This window comes from Perca flavescens, chromosome 3, assembly GCF_004354835.1.
Source record: "Perca flavescens isolate YP-PL-M2 chromosome 3, PFLA_1.0, whole genome shotgun sequence".
In the NCBI taxonomy this organism is placed as follows: domain Eukaryota; kingdom Metazoa; phylum Chordata; class Actinopteri; order Perciformes; family Percidae; genus Perca; species Perca flavescens.
In genome coordinates this window covers 14,962,772-14,985,271 of record NC_041333.1, presented here as the reverse complement: position 1 = coordinate 14,985,271, position 22,500 = coordinate 14,962,772, and the positions used below count along the sequence as shown (strand labels likewise).

Below are 22,500 nucleotides of genomic sequence, written 5' to 3'. Positions count from 1 at the left end.
GCCTTTTTCCATCATGACTCCTCCTTTCTGGCAGCCATGCATTTCCAGTTCACTCCCATATGTGAAAGTCAGAGGGTAGGAGTGGAAGCGGCTGGTTTAGACTGGGGCGTTCTTGGGGGTTGGAGTGGGTGGATATTCAGCCCAACAGTATCTCTTCCCTAGCGCGCGCGAACACACACACACAGTCACACGCACGCAAACGAAATCATCTCAATAGATAGTGACAGGGCTGATTTGCTACTGGCCATAGAATATTACAGTTTAACACTGGGTTAGTTTCCATATTCTTGTGTTAGAGCAGCAACCACAGCCAGTGGTTATGTAAAAATGCTGTAATTTATAGTGGTCCCACCATGTTCTGCTGATGATCCATAGTCTATTTAGAGAATAGAAATGGCAGCAGTATAATTGTGGCTTTGTCAGCTGTTTCCACCATCCTCATGTTGACACACCTCGACGGTGTGCACACCAGAACATGCCGAGACACATAGTGGGTGGTCGCGGAACTGAGAAAGACATTATCTTATGATTATTGAGATAATACTGTACACCCGCGCCAGTCTTGGAGCAGCCCATCAATCAGTCGACTATTTTGCGCGCTTGCATGCCACAACATGAGTAGCTCTGAGAATGTGTAATTTTAGCCTGGCTTTGTTTGCTTACCCCTCCGTGCTTTGATCAAGGACAAGACAGCACCAGAAACGAAAGGGTCTTCCTGTTGAAGTCCCACAGTAACTCATCCTGAAGCATTTTGCCCCCTAAGCTTGAATCTTTACTAAGTGAATGTGGAACCCAGACAGAACAATATAAAGTTTTATCCCAGGAACTTGGAGGTCTTGATACTCTGTTTAATCTTTGTCATTGAAAGGTGGTTGCCCTCAGGTCATAATTATTACCAATAACAGTACTGCTTCCACAAGGCCTCAGTTTGGTAAACTGGTTATGTGTGTGTGTACGTGTAGTTGTGTGTGTATGTTGCATGCTCAGTGTTCCTTGTTGGTCCATCGATCTGATAAGCTTTTCCATTATCCAAGGCTTCAGTCTTTGCTTCCCATAGCCTCCCCTTATCAGACTCCACTGGGGCCACACACACACACACACACACACACACACACACGCACACATGCAGGTCAGCCTGATGCCCTTCACACACTACGGGTTAGATAGGGGACCGAGGCGGTGCTGAGTGATGGTGGCACAAGGTGCTGACGTATGTACGTATGTGTTTGTGTGTGTGGATGTGTCAGGGATACCTTTTTGCAATTGCAAGCACTTCTCATCGGTAACCTACTGATACTGGTGAGGTATCATTTGTGTCACTTCATTTGTTTTGCTTGGTCTGTGTGTGTGCGTGTGTGTGTGTGGGATGGGGGGCAGGGGAGCATGTAATAGCAGATGTCATTGGGATTGGTTGAAAGAGCTGCAGTTTGGAGCAGCAGGGTTATATTTGCAAATCCTGGGTGGTCTTCTAATGGCTCTGGTCCTGCAGTTAACCTGCCTCTAACTGTAGGGTGTGTCCTACATTAAATGTCTATTTCCTGCCTCCCATGTTGGGCTATATAAAGCTGCTGTACCACTGACCTTGGCCCAGTCATTGTACAGTCACGCAGCCGGCTTCCTTCACTGCCATCGGCAGATCATTTTTTGCGTTGGTTTGTGAGTGTGTGTTTCTTTTTTATCATGAGGTTGTGTTGTGGTACTCTGATCACATACTCTTAGACAGACAGATGCAAGCACGCACGCACGCACACACACAAGCGCACATATTTCGACACTGATGAACAGGTTTGATGTTGGTGTGTGAAAGGTATTAGTACTCGGCATCAGTAATCTCCCATTAGTGGCCTTGCATTTGAGGATCCTGATCGCTCAATATCACACAGCACATGAAGAGGGTAGAGTACATGAGTGTGTGTGTGTGTGTGTGTGTGTGTGTGTGTGTGTGTGTGTGTGTGTGTGTGTGTGTGTGTGTGTGTGTGTGTGTGTGTGTGTGTGTGTGTGTGTGTGTGTGTGTGTGTGTGTGTGTGTGTGTGTGTGTGTGTGTGTGTGTGTGTGTGTGTGTGTGTGTGTGTGAGGGGAGAGAGACAGAAGCCCTGTACATGGCAGATAGACATGAGTATGTGACAGAGAAACATGTGAGAAAGACTGACACTGAAAAAGATTGAGGGGAAAGAAAAAAATGAGTCAGAACATGGAAGTGACAAGAGGGCGAATTCGAGAGAGAGAGACTGAGAGAAAGACATCGAGAAATAAAAAGGGGGGAAAGAGGGAGGGGTGCTGGCACCAGCCTATTGAGGGCCAGATGTTTTGCGGCTAAAAAACTAGAGATGAATCAAAGCCATGTGAAGAGATTTATTAGGTTCCCATAGGAGCCCAGGCAGTATTACATGTAGCCCACTCTGTTTACAGTGGCAAGAACCCCTAAACCACCCATCAACTACACTACTGGCTTGGCTGGGAATGTGAAGACTTTATATTTGGACTTATATAGGCTTTTGTCTTTATTCCTTTTCTCTCAGTGAATGTGCTGGAGGAATTGGAAGAGAAACACAAGGCTGTTTAGTCTGAGTGCGTGAGCCAGAGTAGTCAGCTGTAACTCTGCTCAGTACAGTAGCACCCTCTGAATGTCTTTATTTGGCATCTGTTTCCCTCGATTTAGACTTTATTTCAGATGTGTTTCGCCTACTCTGTCTGCTACTCATATTGAAGTGTGACACAGAGAGCATAGTAGAGCTTGCTGCCTAATGTTTCAGCATTGACAACGGTGTAAAAGTTCCCTCCAGTATGATTTTTAGAATTAATCTCTTATGGATCCAATCTAATGCTGTCCATTTCAATAATATTGGTGATGGAATGCATGCCGTGCCCTCTTGTGTTAATGGCTGCATCAGTAATGGATCCACACTGTATTGCTGCTAAGAGCTGACTGAATAATCTGCCCCTGCTGTGGCTGGAAAGACTGAGCCAGCTGTTTAATGATGTCAGCGTGCTGGAGGGGAAACGCGCGCACACACACATACACATACACACACACACACACACACACACACACACACACACACACACACACACACACACACACACACACACACACACACACAGACACGCACACACACACACACACACACACCGAAGGACAGACGGACGCGGGCACGCGGCAAATGAAATGCATCCGTCATCGGCTGAACAGCTGAACTGATTTCACGGGAAGGAAACACCAACGCAGCCACCGTCAAGACAACCGCGATCGCATGCAGCATACCTACGCATAGTGAGGATAGGCCGATATGTAGACGACTCTTACTGTGAAATTAATGGGCCTGCCTTTGGGGTGTATGGATGTGACACTCAGTTGTCGGGTGGTGTAACTGACAATTAACCATTCTTTTTCTCCTCTCTCCTTGCAGATCGATGCCTTGAGTAAGAGAAGTAAAGAAGCAGAGGCCGCCTTCTTGAACGTGTACAAGAAAATAATCGATGTCCCAGGTAAGGCTACGTTTCGTGTCTGTGCTGCGTGCGTCCCTTTTGTAGGTGTGTGTGTAAGTGTGTTTGTCTAGACACGTCCTGAGTCCAAAAAACATGACCAGGAGACCCCCCTATCCATGCAGACAAGCACCAACAGGGAAAGAGAGAAAGCATGACACCACCCGTCTGGTGCTCCTCCACTGTGCATCCAGGCATGTGCGATGCCTTAATGTGTCCCCTCGAGATCACATCCCCACTGGTAAAGCCTTTGGAGGGTCTTAACAGAAGGTGCGTCCTGATATGGATGACAAGCGCGGCCACGATTGGCTGCTGCAAAGTGCACACACACATGAGCAGTCACGTTCAGCACACTGAGGCCGAGGAGGGACACGCAACACAGAGTGTTACAGAACACACGCAGCCACAGAGCTACTGGTTGGAGATTTTCAGCTGTATGGGAGCCCTGGAGGGGCCGTGTATGTAGGAATGAGAGAGGAGTTGAGTTCATCTATAGCGTAAGGAGGTCATCATATTCCCACATGGATAGACCTACAGTAATATCTTTGGATTGTACTGCTCCCAATAAGTCAGCGCCAGCTCTGACGGGGCTATTCTTAACTTGCAGCGAGACAATGATGTAATGCCTGATGCACACACGCACACAGACACAGACCAGCCTGACTAATGCAGCAGTCTTGAAAGAGGAAACAGTGTGTTTTGTTCTGTCTTCTATCAGCTGAAGGCCTGGTTAGTCAGCCCAGTGTGCTCTGCTTTAGATTAAAGGTGTCTGGCGAGAGTGCTCAGCACCAGTGGCCCACAAGTCAAACTGCTTTTAACTGGCTGTACAGTTGATTTGGAGGGGGGCCTATGTGAAGGACGAAGGTTTGATAAGAGAGAGCAAGAGAGAAAGTTGATTTTCAAGGGTGCCGCGGCAGATTGGAGTCCAAATTCAGGACACAGTTATGTTCCTTAGTGTTTGTTTGTACTTTGCTTGTATTTGTATGAGACTACGCAAGTTTGCACATGTGTGTTTGTGACAAGGTGCGTGTGCACGCACGCGCGTGCGTGTGTGTCGGAGCTTAGCCCTGCATGGTGTGTCACCTTGACAGCACAAAATCAGCATGAAATTCCCCAATCGTTCTCTGCTGATCTCTCATTAGCATAGTTAAGATATCTAACTGCGTCAGACATGAGACACACACACACACACACACACACACACACACACACACACACACACACACACACACGCACACACAGCCCTTACCCCCAGCTGTAAGCTGTCAGTTCCTCTTATCTGTACAACACACACACATAAACACACACAAGCACGCAAACTGCTCTTTTAGCTGGCATGCTGATGAGCGTCGCCTGCGTCTCTTGGCTGCCTGTCACCAGTTTGCCACCCATGAGCACCAATCAGATGTGATTGGCCTGACTGACAGGGCTCTCTTCATCACACTGACAGTTAACCCTGCTGTGTGTTCACAGAGATGTTGGTAAAATGCCTCCAGAAAGTTGTCTTTCTTCCTTCTGTCTTTGGTTAAAGAAACAAGAGTTTCTTTAATCTCTTATTTACCTTTTGCGTTGCCTATTTTACGGCTCCACTCTGTCCATCTGTCTGCTCCCATGTTTCTCTTTTTTTTTTTTTCTATTTCTTTTTTTTGCTTTCAAGCTGCATCATAGTGAACACTTAAACTGATCACAGCCCTGTAATGTCTGTCGTTAATATGTCCCATCTACTGTCTGTATCGTTCTATGAGCATCACTTAAGCAGTTCTATTGCTGTGTCAGTAGTTGACACATTATCTCCCCCCCCCCATACAAAAACGAAAGTTTATCTCGTATACCAACAATAGTCTCTGTTGATACAATGGCTGATAGTGTATCATTCAATAACCTTTATGGATAAACAGAATGTGCTAAACTAACCATGACCTTTCAGTGCTGTGTGTTGTTGTAGCAAGCTAAGTCTCTGTTATGTTCTTCTTTTTCTAATCGGTGAAGTGCGAGAGAGTATTTACAATGCTCTGTGGGTTTTTTTAAGGTCTATATCAATATTTCAGAATAATTAAAATCCAATGATGATGTATATTTTTTTAAAGACATGTCCAGGATAGGATACTGTATTTAAAAGATGAACGATAAACTTTATAATTTACAAATAATAAATAAAAACCCAAATATAACATTGAACTTAAATAAAAACAGTAGAAAGATACCAGAATGCATTTTTGAAGTCACTGAACTACAGTTTCTTTTTGTCTGTTAACATATTCGTCTGTTAACATATTCGTAAATTAGAGTATTAGTCAAGCTATGACCTATAGCTGTCTGATGTAGAGCTGGAGAGAAATCTGATTTTGGAGGGGGGCCTATGTGAATGACGACACAGCGACAATATTGTAGCATTGACTAGATTATTATTAGATTTTAGAAAAATAATCCTCTACAATGTGAATATAATGATTAAGTGGTTGAAGGCAAATAATAGAACAGCTATAACAGTCTGGTAAGTTGAGAAAATGACATCACTTTACTGTAATGCAGCCTTTTAAAACCAGGAAAAGACAACACTTACCATATTACGATATCCAAAATCTGATATCTAGTCTCATAACAAGATATCGATATAACATCGATATATTGCCCATCCCTAGTATGATGCATACAAGAACGTTGCTAGTAATTGTGATATTTTGTGGTCCGTGCTGGAACCAGTAATTCTCCACAGGGAGATCAAAGGTCAGGGTCGGCTCCAGAACTGTTCTCCTGGAGCTGCAAGAGATTCATTGCCTTGCTCAAGGACTCTTCACCAGGGTAAACGCTTGCTCTCACAGGGCCTTGAATGGAGTTATTCCTAGCTCACCACGCCACCTTGCCGCCCTTGTTTGTGTAATCTGCTTTGCAGTGTGTTAACGCGGTGTGTTTTGTCTCTGCCAGATCCTGTACCTGTGTTGGAGCTGGCTCAGCAGCTGCAGCTGAAGCTCCAGAGGATGCACGACATTGAGACGGAGAACACCAAACTTCGAGAGACACTGGAGGACTACAACAAAGAGTTTGCAGAGGTCAAAAACCAAGGTTAGAGACAGGATACACGCAGAGCCCCGCAATTTGGGATTGTCCTGACTTTGAGAGGGGCGTGGATGTAGGACACAAAATCTCACATACCTAGTGTTTGGGTAGTTCGGCAGTGTTTCGATGTTCTATTCTCTCGTATATTGCATCTGCTTTACTACTATGCCCAGTTACAACCACTGAATGTGCAGAGCGCACAAAACAAAAACGAAGATGGCGAAGCACGCTGCTCCGGTGAGAATGAGAAAGCTGAATTATGCATATTGGTATTTGAATGGCTAATTTAACATTTGGCCGAGGGACAACAGCCTTTTGACTAACAATGGCACATTTACAGTGATGCTGATCAATGTGCATTGTCCTTTTAGTTTTAGGTGATCACTGTCTGTCAGTTGGAGATATTGTACAAAGCAAGATCACATACATTTTGTTTAACTTTTCAGTTTGACATTTGTCTACAACAAAGTCGTAATGTTGTAAATATTTTTAAGAATTTCTAACTGCTGATAGTCTGAGAAATTCCACACTGTCAAAAGTAAAAGTAAAGAATGTAAAAACAATTCTTAGAATGTGTGCAAAATCATTTTTGTAATGCTTGAAGTAACTTCACCATTATGCCTGCATGTTGATGAATGGTTAAGTGCAAATATAAGGTCAAAGAAATTTAGAATTATTTAGATGCCCTTTTCAAAGGTAGAGGCCACATTTGAACATATTTAAATGCCTTATAAATTTTTCAAAAACACAAAAAATGTACAATGTTTTACATTTTCAAATAGGTTTTCAGGGGGGAAAAACATGAGGCACAGTTTCATGAATAAAAAAAACGACAGGCTACCTCGGGGTAAAGAGAGATGGAAAAACTGACAGAGGCAGAGAGATGAGTGAAGAAGCGGTAATAAAAGTGGTGTAATTTCAGTCGAAAAGGAGGAGTGAGCGAGTAGGCAGGGAATGTTTTGGAATCCCCCTTTCTTCAGTGAGAGTTAATTGGAACAGCTCGATAGCGGCAGGGTTCCATTCTGCCATTGATTTTCCTGTTCCCTCATCCTTTATCCCTCCTTCCCGCCTCAATAGATGGGGGATATTTAAACCCCAAAACACACTGTGGAACTCCCACTCCTGTTAAACACACACACACACACACACACACGAGTGCAGGGGCCATTGATCCTCGCAACCTAAATGTTTAAAGTTCAGTTAAGCAGTTAAGGGGTAAGAGGGCTCTGAGGGGACTCTCCTCTATTGATTATGTGTCAGAGCAGTGAGACTGGAGTTTAAAACACACACACACACACACACACACACACACACACACACACACACACACACACACACACACACACACACACACACACGAAGTGCTAAGAGCCCTCAGTCAAAGGCAGCAATGCTCTTTATCACTGTCTCACTCACTTATATCTTTCTTTCTTTTGAAACACACACACACACACACACACACACAGGCCTATTTATTACCCCAGTTATGTGTTAGATTTATTTCAGGCTGCCCCATACAGAGCTCAGCCGTCAGCAGGTTATGGGGTTTCAGCACTAATGCAGTCCTAATGAATACGCCACATCTACCGTTGGTGAACAGTTAATATTCTATACCAGTCATGGATGTAAAGATTAGGCACCAGCCATAGGGGCCAAGGCCTTGGCCTGTGCTGACAGAGGAAGAATGTGGGATATGAAAAGCTGTTCCTTAAGCAAAGGTCAACCCCCCCCCCCCCACCCGTGAAATGGTTATCGTGCCATTTATCACATCTAAGAAAACCGTTATAGTTTGTTGTCGATATGTTTTGCAAATGTCCGGTATTAGAATTCTTCCCTCCTTTTCTCTTAACATCCAACTTTCTGCTTTAACCTCCTCCAGAGGTGACCATTAAGGCCTTGAAGGAGAAGATTCGGGAGTATGAGCAGTCTCTGAAGAATCAAGCGGAGAACCTGGCCCAAGAGAAGCAGCTCCAGCTACACAACGACTATGCAGAGAAGGAGAGGTGTGTGTGTGTGTGTGTGTGTGTGTGTGTGTGTGTGTGTGTGTGTGTGTGTGTGTGTGTGTGTGTGTGTGTGTGTGTGTGTGTGTGTGTGTGTGTGTGTGTGTGTGTGTGTGTGTGTGTGTGTGTGTGTGTGTGTGTGTGTGTGTGTGTGTGTGTGTGTGTGTGTGTGTGTGTGTGTGTGTGTGTGTGTGTGTGTGTGTGGTGTGCTACAGGAGCGGTGTTTCAAGTAATAACCTCTGCATCATTTTGCCATTTCAATCCTTTGGGTCATTGTGTTCTCAGACAGAACTGCTATGATTCTAATCTTTTTTCTTTTCTTTTTTTAAGATTATTTTTCGGGCTTTTAATGCCTTTTATTGGATAGGACATCTTAAGACAGGAAAGTGGGAGAGAGAGTGGGATGACATGTAGCAAAGTGCCATGGGTCGGAATTGAACCTGTGGCCGCTGCCGTGAGGACACAGCTGCCAGGGCGCCCCATGATTCTAATCTTTTGAATGATATGTTTAAGATATCTGCCTGAGCTATTTACAACTTAATAATTTTTTCTCAGTTTATAGTCCTTGGACTTTTTCTCATAGTTATCAGTTTAATCAACAAATTGCTGCTTATTGCCTCCCCGGCATTGGCTTTCTTTTACAGTTCAACGCAGGAATGGAAGACACATAAAAGACAAAGCCAGCATTTTTGTCATGTGGGTGCTTGCCATTGTTGTCTTGATGGAAATCAACACCTCATACTCTATTTTCTGTCTTTACCACAATATCTTTCAGCCTTTTCTGTTCAGAGTAATTGCTACCACAGACATCTACTGTGTCTGAAAATATACGGTCCCTGAATTAAAACCCGGCAAATTACTATATAATGACAAAAAAATATGCTTAGGTGTCACTCTATTTTGATACAAAGTAATTCATTTTGATTTAATAGGTCACTTCCTTTCCAAACCCATTTTCAGGTCATTTTGAAGTGTGTGATTTTCAGATACACAGAAAGCCTGTGGCAGTAATAAATAAGCTCAAAATTGCTGCCAGATATTTAAGGAACATGAAAAAACAATGCAGACTACTGAAATGATGTATTAACTCTTACAAAGGCTAGAATGAGTCACTCTGTTACTCTCCCAGGAAGATGCAGGCAGCCATAATATCGTTTCACTTTAAAACAGTCTTGGGCACCGTTCCTTCTGCATCGCTCAGTAAATCCAGACCAACGTGATGTTGGATGTTTGAATTATCATGTGAATCCACGTGAAGTTCAGATCAGTTAACCTTAAATGTAGTTGTCTTGGACATCTATGTGCTCCTATTGTGAATTAAAGGGATAAATAAACGTGGGCAGAGTCGAAGAGAAATGATGAGCACTCATCAGATTAGCTGGTGCAGCCTCAGGGCTTAAAGACCCAGCCCGTTTCCGCTGGGGGTGAGCAGGAGTTAACTGCTGGGATGGATGCATCAAAGCTGAAAATGTTTCTTAACTAGGAAATGAAACACGGTTATCTGAAAACCAATTAAAAAGTCAATACAGTCAGTCGTAGAGCTCAACAACCCAACCATGTTAACCACATTGCACCAATGCAGATATGATAATGATCTACTAACTGCTGTAATACCAAGTGATGGAGACTAATTTCTGAATTGCTGCAAAAAAAAAAAAGATGGTAGCCTACACATACATTACACAGAAAAAAAGTAACGTTTTTTTCCACTGCATCACTCTATTTGTTTATACAGGAAATGACTTCCTCTGTGGTGGCTGATCATATAGCAGAAATGTTTACCTGCATGGAGCTTATCAAAGTCATCAATGATTGTCAGTAGATTACTTACTTTCAGTTGCATCATATTCTGCTTCAATTCCAAAGTATGAAGCACTGCCAACAAATAACGACGACTTTTCTTTCACATTCCATTACGGTTATCAAAATGCTTTAGAAGAAACTATGTCAGTGATTATTTTGGCCCACTTTAAGTTGATTTGTAAGAATCGTGTGTATTAAATGTACATTACAGAGCTCATATTTCCCCTCGTGGCAATCATCTTGATTGCGGCGAAGACGTGTTAAAGCTCGTTGCCCGTTTCAGACGCGCAGCAGAAGATCAATTGTCCAACTGTATTTCCTTTACGTCAGTGTTTTATAGGCCCCTTCCTGTCGGCAGAGAGCTGACTTCCTGTGTCTGAGAGGGGGCAATAAATGGATGGCACCTCTGATGCATTTTATCCTGCAAGGAGAGAGCGAGAGAGATGAAAGGATGAAGTAGAGGGCAGAAAAATAGAGATGACAGGAGAGACAGATTGGCGGAGAAGGGGGTCATCAAAGAGTGCCATAAAGACCGTCTTTGTGCTCGATTATTGATGTTTTTACACGCAGTGGCCATTTCTCAGCAGAGCCCAACTTTTTATATGCTAAGAATGAATCTATTTTATCCTTGTGGTTTCTGACGCCCCCCCCCCTCTTACTCAACCCTTGCTCTCTCTCTCTCTCTCTCTCTCTCTCTCTCTCCCCCCCCCCCACTCCGGGTGCAGTGTGCCCCAGTGGCCAGACATTCCTGCCTAATAGGGCTGCTTAATGAGGAGTGGGTTGTGTTGGGAGGATTTTAGTGGGGAAAACACTTCAGAAATGGTGGGAGAATTGTTGCAGTTGCCACAAAGTTTGAACCCAAGATTTACTGACCCAGTATCTGTGACTTTCTGCTCCCCCGGCTTTCTTTTTCTTTCCTTCTGTCTGCCTCTTGTAGGAAACTCCAGGAGAGCCAGGACTCCATGTCGTCAAGGTTGGAAGAGGCCGAACACAAGGCCCAGTCCCTACAGACAGGTACCAGCCTGTGTATGGTTTTAACCAGCTCAGATAAAAATGGCCCTTAACACTGAATATGAGGTGGTGCTGGCTTTAAAACCTCTGAAAACTTTGTTCTCAGATCTTAGTTATTTCTCATTGAATGTTCATTCACTGCGTGAGTGTGTGTGTGTGTGGAAGAAAACATTTCTAGTGAAGTTCATCACCTAATCTGCTTCATCTGGACTAGGTGGGTGTGGTTTGATCAGATTGACAGTGGCCTAGCAGCATGAGCAGATAAATCCACCACTGTCAAAAGTTGAAAAGCACAAGCAACGACACAAATACAGAAGTCTCTCATGGGAAATAACCAACAATTGTTGTCTTTGAAAATTGTGTGTAGAAATTGTAATAGGACCTTTTCAGGGCCTTTTTTAAAAAGTGTAATTAAATACTTTGATAGAAGTTCTTAATTTGAAAGCTGACAGGGATTCACATTTGACTCATGTCTCGTCTCTTACAGCACTTGAAACAACTCAGGCCGAGCTCTTTGATTTGAAGACCAAGTATGACGAGGAATCCACAGCAAAGTCACGCCTCGGTGCTCTATGTGTGCGTTTGCGGGTGACTTCTCCCCTCCTCCGTAGTCTATTCCTGACATAATCATTCTGTTTAGTGAATCTCCTTGCCTGGAAACTCCCCCCTTCTCTCTCCCAAACAGCTGGATTCTCTCCCATAACGCTCAGCAGCCTCCAAATCCCAACGTTACCCACGCACTGTAAATACTGACAGGGATCGTGTCGTTTTGCAGCCACAGCAAGCACCAAAATAGAGATTTTTTGTTTATGTGGAGTAGGCTAAAGTGCTCTCTGATTCATCAGGGTCATGATAGTAGAGGCGGACGAGGGTCACTTTGAGATCTGACTAAAAGCCACACAGGCTTCTAACAGGACCTGTAAGATAAGGTGGCTTCAATTACTTGAGCTGTAGGCATCTATCATTATCGATCTTATAGTAGTGGCGAGGATGAGAACAGAAGCTTTTCCATGTCAGCACTCCTCCCTGTGAAGTGGCACTTTATGACATTCACACTCTTTGTTCCCTCAGGGTTAGTAGCTGGAGCCAGAACCACTTGAGCACCCAAACCAGCATTCAGAAAAATTTTCAAATTCTGAGAAGAAAAACAGTCTTTCATGGTGTTTTGTTGGTAATTGGTGTTCTTCAAAACACACATCACTCTTTTCCTTGAAACATTTACTCTTTCTTTGAATCCAAGACTATTTATAAAATTGGTCAAGGGCATCCTATGTGCACACTGTCCACCATGTACGGCACAGTATCACCTTGGCTTTTAAGGTTCCCCCCCCCCACCCCATTTACTATGCCCCAAACTCACTGTGTCTCTCCATTAACAGACTTGTTAAATTGATTGGCTGTTAAACACAGATCGATCCCTCTTCTGTCTTCCTCACAATACTATTTTCCTCCTTTTCTACCTCCCTGACTACCGCACATTGTCTTTTATCTCCTGTATTGTGCATTTGTGAGTGTAACAGGAAAGGCGACGGGAAGATATTGCATGCAGTGTAGTGGCACTAATCAATAGGTTTCATAGTCTAACAGAACCTTCCCCCCATTTATTTTCTTTACTCATTACAACATTGCAGCGCTCCTCTACTTTCTCTAATTTCTTTCCACTTCCTTCTTCCATCCTTGTCTGTTCCTTTTATGTCAGAATAAAACACATTTTTGAAAAGACACATATAGTAAGCCCCATTTGCTTACAGAAGCCAATAAGCGCATGCCAGCACACATACAAATACACACACGCACACACACACTCACTCGTGAGCCTGAGGCAGTCAGGGTCCTTGACTATGTGGCGTGCTGTGATCTGAAATTTTAATGCAACGCTTTAAAGCACACACAAACCCTCTCTAACCCTGCACCCTCCCAGTCCTTGGAGTCCTTCCCCCGTTTACTGCTTGGCTGAGCAAATCGCCAGTGTTTGGCTGAACAAAACTTTTAACCCTTTGACTCATGTATATTTTGGCCCTGCAAAACACAAACTTCATTCATATCAGGCACTTTTTCCACAAAACACACACACACACACACACACACACCCACACACTTGCTCTAAACTTTCCACTAAGGAGGACATTGCGTGACAAATCCTCCATCCTCTTGCTGCATTCGGGTAATCTGCCTTTTAAAACACACTGACACACACACACACGGACGTACACACACTCCCTGAGAATTTGGTCGATGTTGCAGTGCCCGGAGTGTGTGAGCTTCAGCGGGAGGCGTGCGTGCAGATGTAGCGTAGCCCCCTGTCTGTGTCGGCACTGTAAGGGTCTGGCTGGCCGCGTTTTACCCGTTTAGCCCCTGTTAAAGATTAATGATATATTGATCCCCTGCCCCACAGGAGTGTGGGTGTGTGTGTGTGTGTGTGTGTGTGTGGCTGGCTGTGTGTGTGTGGCTGTGTGTGGGTGTGGGTGGGTGTGTGACCATTTTCGGAAAACCCTTTTAATTGCTGATAATTAGGAAAGAATAGCCAATTGACTGTTGCCTGTGTCCATCTCTAGCACAAACAAACACAAAATGGCACACACAACGTACACACACAATCTCACACAGCTAGCTTCTTTTTAAGCCTCCTTAAAATCCCCAAGGTAACACGCTGTGAAAATGCAATGTGGAGAAAGAAAAGGAATGGAGTGATGAAAGCTAGAGGGCAAAAAGCAAGTCAGGGGCTGGAGGCTACAGTGAGGAAGAGGGGATAAGAGTGTGATAGAGGAGGGAAATGAAAATCTAAATCAGGGGAATATCCTGCTGGCACCGAGGACAGAGGCCGAGGAAGAGAGGGCGAAAGATGAGAGAGGGGAGGTGGAAGGAAGAAAAAAAAGATGAAAGGAGAAAAAGTGGAGGGCAATGGGAAGGGAACGGGTTGAGGGGAAAAAGACCGAGGCAAGCAGAGGGTGGAAAAGAAAAGGAGCTGTTGAGTGAGGAGCAAGAGAGAGAAGATGATAAGAGATGAAAAGGCCTGTCTGAGATGGAGGAAGTACAGTCGGGGCTTAGAGGCTCTGGACTTGTTTCAGAAGTCCTACAGTACTCACTGATGTCACTTGTGCACCCATTGGCTTTCATGGTACAAAAGAGAGAGAGAGAGAGAGAGAGAGAGTGTGTGTGTGTGTGTGTGTGATTTCTAGTGCAGCTGTGCATCTACTCTATAGCTCCTCCCTGTGGCTGCTAAATAGTTTTGTAGGTATGTTTTGGTGTCCTAAAATCAGGGTTTATCATTACAAACGACCCTCTCTTTACTGTTCAGTGTTTGACAAATTAATTCCTCTGTGTCCATTGGCTGGCCATGGACAGTTCCTGCTCTGCCCTGACTGACTGACTGTATCAGGATATGCAGAAAATCCTTTCCCTGTGATCTGCTTTGGCCCTCAGCCTTTAGCTTTGCCTTTATAATTCCCAAATACAGCCAAATCCAAAGGTTATTTAAGAAGACTTTGTGCATCTGTACTTTGATTAAATGATCACATTTGGAGCAAGAGCGGTGGTGTATTTGGGTTGCATTACTACCCGAACGCTCTCCATTACAAGCTTTTCTGGCTTGTTGGCTCTCTGACCTTACATTTGTGTGCGGAGAGCGAATGAGTGCACACGTGGGTCCTGCACACTATAGCTTAAGACAGGATAAAAGCTGGTGAGGTAGTGTACTATTATGTTGCTTAAATGCATACTAGATCCTTTTAACTGTTAGGGAAAGAATAAAAGTAGAGAGTGAAAAGCTCTCCCACACACATCTGATTCTTTTTGCTGCATTGCCTGTGGCACAATGTTGACCTAATATCAACTGTGTCTGTTTTGTTAAACACATTCAAAATCAGTAGTACTCAAGCCTATGGGACAACACTGTTTCTCATACTGCGACACACAAATACAAAAGCTGCGTGGGTTATTGGGTTCACTATCAAAAGATTGCAGTGAAATCAAAAGGTCTTAATGGACGTAGCAGTGCGCATATGCGCTCACATCTTTGTACTCAATGCCGCCCATGTATTTTAATAAGCAAGGAATGTCTTAAATAAGCATACATGCATGCTCCCTGTGTCTTTGCACTGCAAAGTTCTGTGAAGATTTGTATCATTTTATTTTGTTATAGCTTCCCCATATGGCAAAATGTATTCAAAATCTATCTTGGGACACACACACACACACCCTGACAACTAATTTACAAAGATGGTAATCATATTAAGGCAATGCAGGCATAGTTTGTAACTTGTAATTTTTGCAAGTCTTATAAATATTACCATTTATTGTGTTTCTGTGTTCAGTTTTGTTTTTGAAGTTTCTTCCACATCTCTGTCATTGTTTGCAGGAAAGTGACAGGTATTCATGTCAATCATGAAAAGAGGGTTATTAAAATACTTTTCCAAAGTCCAAAAAGATGTGGGGTTATGGAGATGTATGCCTGCTGCCTGACCTCTAGCAAGTGAGAGGTGAACCATGGCCTCCATCCAGACCATTAGTCAGACACAATCACACAGCTTCATAGCAGATTAGTCTGCTGTATTAGGATTTAGAGCTCTATTAATGTAATCCCTCTGTTTTAGTGTGGCCTGGGTTTAGGGGCTTACATGTGCACACCCACACACAGATACGCACACACACACTTAAATACATGTATGCTTGCACACATACAAGCTGTTTGGGTTATGGAGTTCACAATCAGTGGATTAAGGTGAAATTTAGACCGTAGCTTAATGGACACGGCACTGGCATTCTCTAAATGTGTTCTCTCCGAACAATTGCACACACACGTAATGTGTGCAGAGTGTACTTCTCTTTCTGGGATTCAATTGTCTATCTATCCATTCCTTGTTTTGATGCATTTCCATTGTCTATGCACTGTCACATCCTCTGTAGTAACAGTCAATGTCTTTCTCAGGGCCGATGAGATTGAGATGGTGATGACAGATCTGGAAAGAGCCAATCAGGTAACCCACTCAACATCATAATTTAATGTTTTTACACGGCATTGTCCGTCACACCAAACTCCAAGTATTAATTATTGAAATACAATAAGCAACTGAGTTCTTAAACTGAAATTGTTAAAATGAAAAAGTGGCACAGAAGGAAAATGTATGTATACTGGTGCAAGTACATTTGATTTAAAGGATCTAGTCTAGTGATATTCTATATTTATCTTCCCATCAACAAATGTCCTGAAAATACCAAAACCAAAAAGGAATGTATTCTACTAATAAGTATCGTCTGTTTAAGCTGAAAAACAAAGCCTGATATAGCTTATTGCTCTGTGCCATTGTCGCCCAAAAACTGTTAGCGACACATCAGCGAGCCACAAAGTTGCACAGGGTGACATGTTAAACATGGGATCTGTAGTTTATTTTGAGTCGTTCCCATATACACAATCCAGCTGCTGTAAATATTCACTAGAGCCCCAAATGTGTATTAATCCGCAGCTGAAAATAGTCCACAAAAAAGCACTATTTAATCCTGTTTGAGTAACATTTGTTGTTAGCATTGTTTCCATATCCATGACTCTTTAAGATTTACTTAAAGAACAATCGGCCTTGTGGCTGAGAGAGGCGGGAAAAGTTGGAAAGTATTGAGAGATGGACTAACACACTTGGCTTTGGTCTTTTTTTTATAGGTTGTTTAGAATACCAAAAACAAAGAACATCACCAACCTTATCCTTTAAAATATAAATATTCTCATGTCCAGAATCTATGAAATGTGGCTTACGTTAACAAACGATGACCTGCTTATCACTGTGAGGGCTACTGTTTGTTTTACATGTTTATTACACACCTACTAAACCCACCCAGCTGAAATAAGCCCCCATAGCGCGTCTTCTGCCCTTGTGTTGTAAATATTCCTGTGGTATCTGTTAATGTCATTGTTGTTAACTTTCATTATTAGCCCAAGAGTATGATTTGTGGCTGAAGGGGTAGCATAGGCATGTAATGTTAATATTAGCCTAAAGGTTAGCACTCCAACTATAATGCCCCACACACACACACACTATTCACACTTGTGATTTGAGGTTTACAGAGGTTGACAGCATGGCCTCCAGCTCAGTCACAGACTTTTTATACGCTTTTATAAGGAGAAAATGGAAAACAGGATTTTTCTCTTGCGCCTAGCAGTCCAACTCCCACCCAGTCAATAACAGCTCTCAATATGGTTGCAATTAGGAACACTGTGGAATCAGCTCCCTGTAACTTCTAATGATGGCAAGTTGGCCAGTGTTGCAGATGATTCCCAACTGGAGCATGGCAGTTTGGCCATAAATATAAGGCAGGCAGCGGGTATCATCTCAATTCCCAGCTCTAAATTTAATATTGTCAATTAAGGAAAAATCCACCCTCTAGCATCAGCCCTCTCTGCCCTTCGCCACTCTGTAGTATGTGTTTGTTTAAGCTGGAAGGGGGCAACTTCCTTTTCATACAGACACACAGTCGGCTTGTAGAAGAAGATGGTATATTTAAAAACTTTAATACTTTAATCTGATTGCCTTTTTGGAATGCAGTGCAGTCAAATTCAGCTGTATACTTTGCATAAAGATTATCGAGCTGAAGAAAAGTGTTGAGATAATTATTGGTACCGTTTCATCACCAACAACATCATCCTCCGAAGACCATTAAGTCGCTGCCACAAGACAGATTGTACGTTAATTAAGGGCCACGATGGCCCTACAGGAAGAACTTTTGCTTTCTTGGGTTAACTGTCCTCGTCGGTCTGCTCTCACCATCTACACGTATTAAGTAGGTTTGCAACGGTTCTGTGGGGCAAGCAGAAAATTGAGACGAGTTGAGGCAATGTGTGTATGCCAATAAAAAAAAAAAAAAAGTACATCCATGTTTGAATCTCCACTTGTTGAACTTTTCCTCGTCTCCTTCCAGCGAGCAGAAGCAGCCCAGAGAGAGACGGAGTCGCTCAGAGAGCAGCTGTCCTTGAGTAACCAATCCCAGCAGCTCGGCAGCCCTGCCAAGGCCGACCCCGACACGGTAACCCATTTCACTGCTTCACTGCTTTACCGCAGGGCTGATAAAGAGAGGTATTGATAGGCTAAAGATCTGCTCTGCCTTTTTATGCTAGAGGCGATCAGCTGATTACAGCTTCAATTTATGGATCACTGTGATCACTGATCTTATTATAGGTCAGGCATGATGCATTGATTTCTGGGCTATTGATTTCCAAGGAAGGGTTGCCAAGGTGGCAATAAGTGATTGGTGTATTGATTTAACCTGTTCAAAAGACTGCAGAGGTGAGGCTTAGTCAAAGACAGACTGCCACACCAGAGTATCTGCTTAATTGATCCCTCAGTGTTAGGTGGTTGTGATTGGTTGATCGATTACCTCTTTTATTGATCTCATGGAGGAGGCCTTTTGAAACGATAACCAGTACATTGATCAGCTTCTGTCTGCCATAGGAATACTGATCGCTGCAGTGATCAGCTGAATGTATCTGAAAGTACTCATATAGGTTTTATTCAGCTCATTGGAAAAATTAAACCGCCATTCTGTTTGTCTTTCAGGAACAGCCGACGGAGGTGGCATCCCACTCAAGTCTGGAGGCGGAGCTCAGGGCCAAAGAAAGGGAGACCGCCCAGCTGGTGGAGGACGTCCAGAGACTGCAGGCCAGCCTGACCAAACTCCGAGAGACCACCAGCTCCCAGATCACACAGCTGGAGCAGCAGCTCAGCAGCAAGACTGCTGTTCTCAAGGTACCAACTGAACACACAGCTTTTCATTAGATTGAAGTTAGTTTCTAACTATTTTAGCTATTCATTTCTCATAAGACCATTTTTGTATTCTTGTCTTTTTCTGCTATGTTGTGTATTCTGATCGCACCTCTAACTATATTCACACTTTTACTCTCTCTGTTCTGTTATCTAGAGTTACGTCGCTGAAATAAGTATATGGCATTTACAGATCCAAGGTTTGCTTTTATTATCTAATTCATTTGGATGTCATGTCATCTCTTTAACTACAGGAACTAGAGGAGAAACTGCAGAAGCAAGCTGACTATGAGGAGGTGAAGAAGGAGTTGAGGTGAGGAGCACACACAGAGGAGTGTGTGCGTGCGTGTTTGTGTGTGTCCAGCACAGATCTATTTATTGCATGCATTTGATGTCTTTAACAATGTTAAACAAGATCGTGTCTCCATTCAAGATGTGTAACTCAATTGAGTGCCCTAATGAAGGTGAAGCTTGTATGTCTGTAGCTTTATATTGTCTCTCTCGCGCTCTTCCCTCTATTCTTTCTTCGCCTGTAGAGAGACAAAATAGGATAGCTAGCATGTTACACTGTAGATGTGTGTTTCTAGTACGAGGTTCATATAGATTTTTGTTAATCTCTCTCTATATCTCTCTCTCTCTCTCCTCAGTATCCTCAAGTCTATGGAGTTTGGAACATCTGATTCTGTGCAGGTAAAAGTGACAGATACAATCTATCTGCACATAATTTTGCAGTAATAATAGATATTAAGTCTATGATGAAACAGAAATTTTACATTTGAAGGGAGAGGCCAAAGCCAGGTTATTTTGAGTCTCATTTTTAATTTCCGTTCCACCTGTCCCCTCCATCAGGACTCCTCCAAACCTCTGGAGGTGCTGTTGCTGGAGAGGAACCGTAGTCTTCAGTCTGAGAGCGCCGCTCTGCGCATTGCCAACACTGAGCTCAGCGGTAAGTCTGCCCGAATGTAAGCTTATAGAAAGGGCTGGGTTCATCAACACTGGCCAGGCTATCTTGGCAAAACCTTCACTCATACCAGCAAAAAAATGAAAGAATACCGATAGAAGTGGAGTTCACTATTCATGGCAGCTTAGATGAGGGTTCAGCTGCAGGTACGGCTATGAAGACATCGCATCAGGTTAGTGCATACATACTATATGGCTGTAGATCCTTTTTCTCTGAGAATACTTAACCATTTATTCATGTTTTGGGATTGATTTGCAATACTGGGTCCACAGTATGCAAAAGACATGCAAATTATGTCATTGTACAGAAATGTTGTTTCTTTAGTCCCACACATCATGGAGAGGAATAAAATGCATACCTGGTGTCTTTGAATACCGCAGCAGGATGTCAACCTGAACAGTAAAAAATTGCAGTACACAAAAATGAGGACACCATACTATCCTCTCTACATAAAAACTCTTGTCCTCTGCAAAAGTGTTTGTGGGTTTGAAATGTCATGGCTTTAGGCTTGAATAGTTGAATAGCTTTGAATTGATTAACATTCACAGTAAGGGGAGCTTACTGTCTTACTCAATCATGTAACGGTCTCAATGGTTATGCATTAGAATAATATTTCTCCCAAGCGCTTCCATCCAGATGGTTTCTAGTATTTACAAGACTGAGGAAATCTAGTTTATATCTCTTTGATTTGGTGAACGTATGAATGGACATCGGTCCAACTATTCAGGAAAGAAGTGAAATAAGGCCTTCACTCAGCAGAGCTGTACGGTCTCTGTTTTTTGGTGACATGCATCTGTTTTCTCTTCAGCCTTAAAAATGTTTTTTCAATTCAGTTTTATTGCTCCATTTGTTTCCTGGATGTATTGTTTTTATGAACTAAAGACTGTGATACTGCATCTACAATGGAATAATGAAGTGTTTAGGAACGCGCCGCAACAGCAGCATGGAAGAGGACTTGCATGGTGTATTTGCTATCTAAGGATCATTTTACCCTGTCCTGTTACTTCCACTTTGCCTGGAGAGAGAGAGGGAGAGAGGGAGAGAGGGAGAGAGAGAGAGAGAGAGACTGAGCCCCGGGCCAAGCTAATCTGCCTAAGTGGCACAGTGTCAATTGTTTTGTTTGTCCTTTTTTTCTTCCAGGCTGTGGCTTACAAGAAAGGTTGAAATCACAAATGCATGGGCACTTTGTCTGGGGGGGTTGGCAAAAAAGGAAAATAAAGTTCACTAATTTGGAAAAGACTTGATTAAGATAACTTTCAACTTTTGTTATTTTTTTTCCTCTCTCTTTTTGGAACCCCTTTTTTGTTGACTCCCCCCCCATAATGCATGGTGTGTTTGACCTTTCTTGTAGGGTCAGCCGGAAGAAAAAAAGACGGAAGAGTCCACGAAGGAGGAGACCATGCCCATGTGACCCTCTCCCTCGCCCCCTCCTCCCCTCCCTCTCTTCCTTCCTCCTCCCAGCTCCCCTGTCTCGCACCCATACGGACCACCTCAACACTGCTACCACCACCAGCAGCAGCGAACGCACCCGTTCAGTCCCACGGGCATTGGACAGGACTTCTACTCCCCTGTGTTCCCTCTGGTGGGTGGTAAGATGGCTTTGAACTCCCTGATCCAGCGGCAGCTGCTTCAGTCCTTTTACTCCAAAGCCTTGCAGGAGTCGTCTGGAATCCCCAGTGGGGCTCTGCTGTTCACCCCTTCACCCCAACCCTCAGCTCCATCCCTACCTCCACTCCTGGCTCTGGGTCAGCTGCCATCCCTCTGGCAGCAAGCAGCCCGCAGCCGCCTCCAGCCAGCCCAGACATGGGTCCTGTTAGGGAGCAGCACCGCTGGCAGTGCCCCATCCCGTCGCCCAGCCACTCTGGCGCCACTACAGGAAGTATTTTGGACGGGAGGATATGGACCGGCAGAGATTGCCCGACAGGTGAAAGAGCAGCTGATAAAAGCACAACATTGGCCAGCGTGTGTTTGGCCACTATGTGCTGGGACTGTCCCAGGGTTCGGTCAGTGAGATCCTGGCAAGACCAAAGCCGTGGAACAAGCTAACCATCCGGGGAAGGAGCCCTTCCACAAGATGAGGCAGTTCCTCGCCGATGAGCAGAACATCCTCGCATGCGCAGCATCCAGGGGCGCCAGAGGGGTGAGTCTGTGTGTCTTTAATGTGTCTGTCGTGCGTGAGAGAGAGTGAGAGTGTGTGTGTGTGTGTGTGTGTGTCTTGCATGTGTACAGGCCTGCACAGAGCCATTGATTAGCTTGTCAATATGGACTAACTTTTTATTTTTCTTCTCTTTCCTTACTCCCATCCTGTGCCTCACCTGTGTGTTTTGAGTGAGTTCCTAGTCACACACTGATCCCAAGAGCCTCTCTAGCTATATAAGGGTCCAATACGAACCTTTCACACATCAATAGTATTGATCGGTGGGAACTAGGAGGAAGGCAG

General features: G+C 43.8%; 1 protein-coding gene across 1 annotated transcript in view; it reads left to right on the top strand.

Annotated features, from left to right (window-relative positions):
* Window positions 1-22,500, top strand: part of cux1a (cut-like homeobox 1a) — a 65,629-nt gene that overhangs the window by 22,962 nt on the left and 20,167 nt on the right. Inside the window, exons 4-14 of the mRNA XM_028569649.1 lie at window positions 3,408-3,486; window positions 6,409-6,546; window positions 8,420-8,543; window positions 11,281-11,357; window positions 11,842-11,908; window positions 16,282-16,330; window positions 18,261-18,365; window positions 18,896-19,084; window positions 19,354-19,412; window positions 19,747-19,789; window positions 19,949-20,045. Coding sequence (XP_028425450.1) covers window positions 3,408-3,486; window positions 6,409-6,546; window positions 8,420-8,543; window positions 11,281-11,357; window positions 11,842-11,908; window positions 16,282-16,330; window positions 18,261-18,365; window positions 18,896-19,084; window positions 19,354-19,412; window positions 19,747-19,789; window positions 19,949-20,045 — 1,027 coding nt within the window. The remainder of the gene's footprint in view (window positions 1-3,407; window positions 3,487-6,408; window positions 6,547-8,419; window positions 8,544-11,280; window positions 11,358-11,841; window positions 11,909-16,281; window positions 16,331-18,260; window positions 18,366-18,895; window positions 19,085-19,353; window positions 19,413-19,746; window positions 19,790-19,948; window positions 20,046-22,500) is intronic.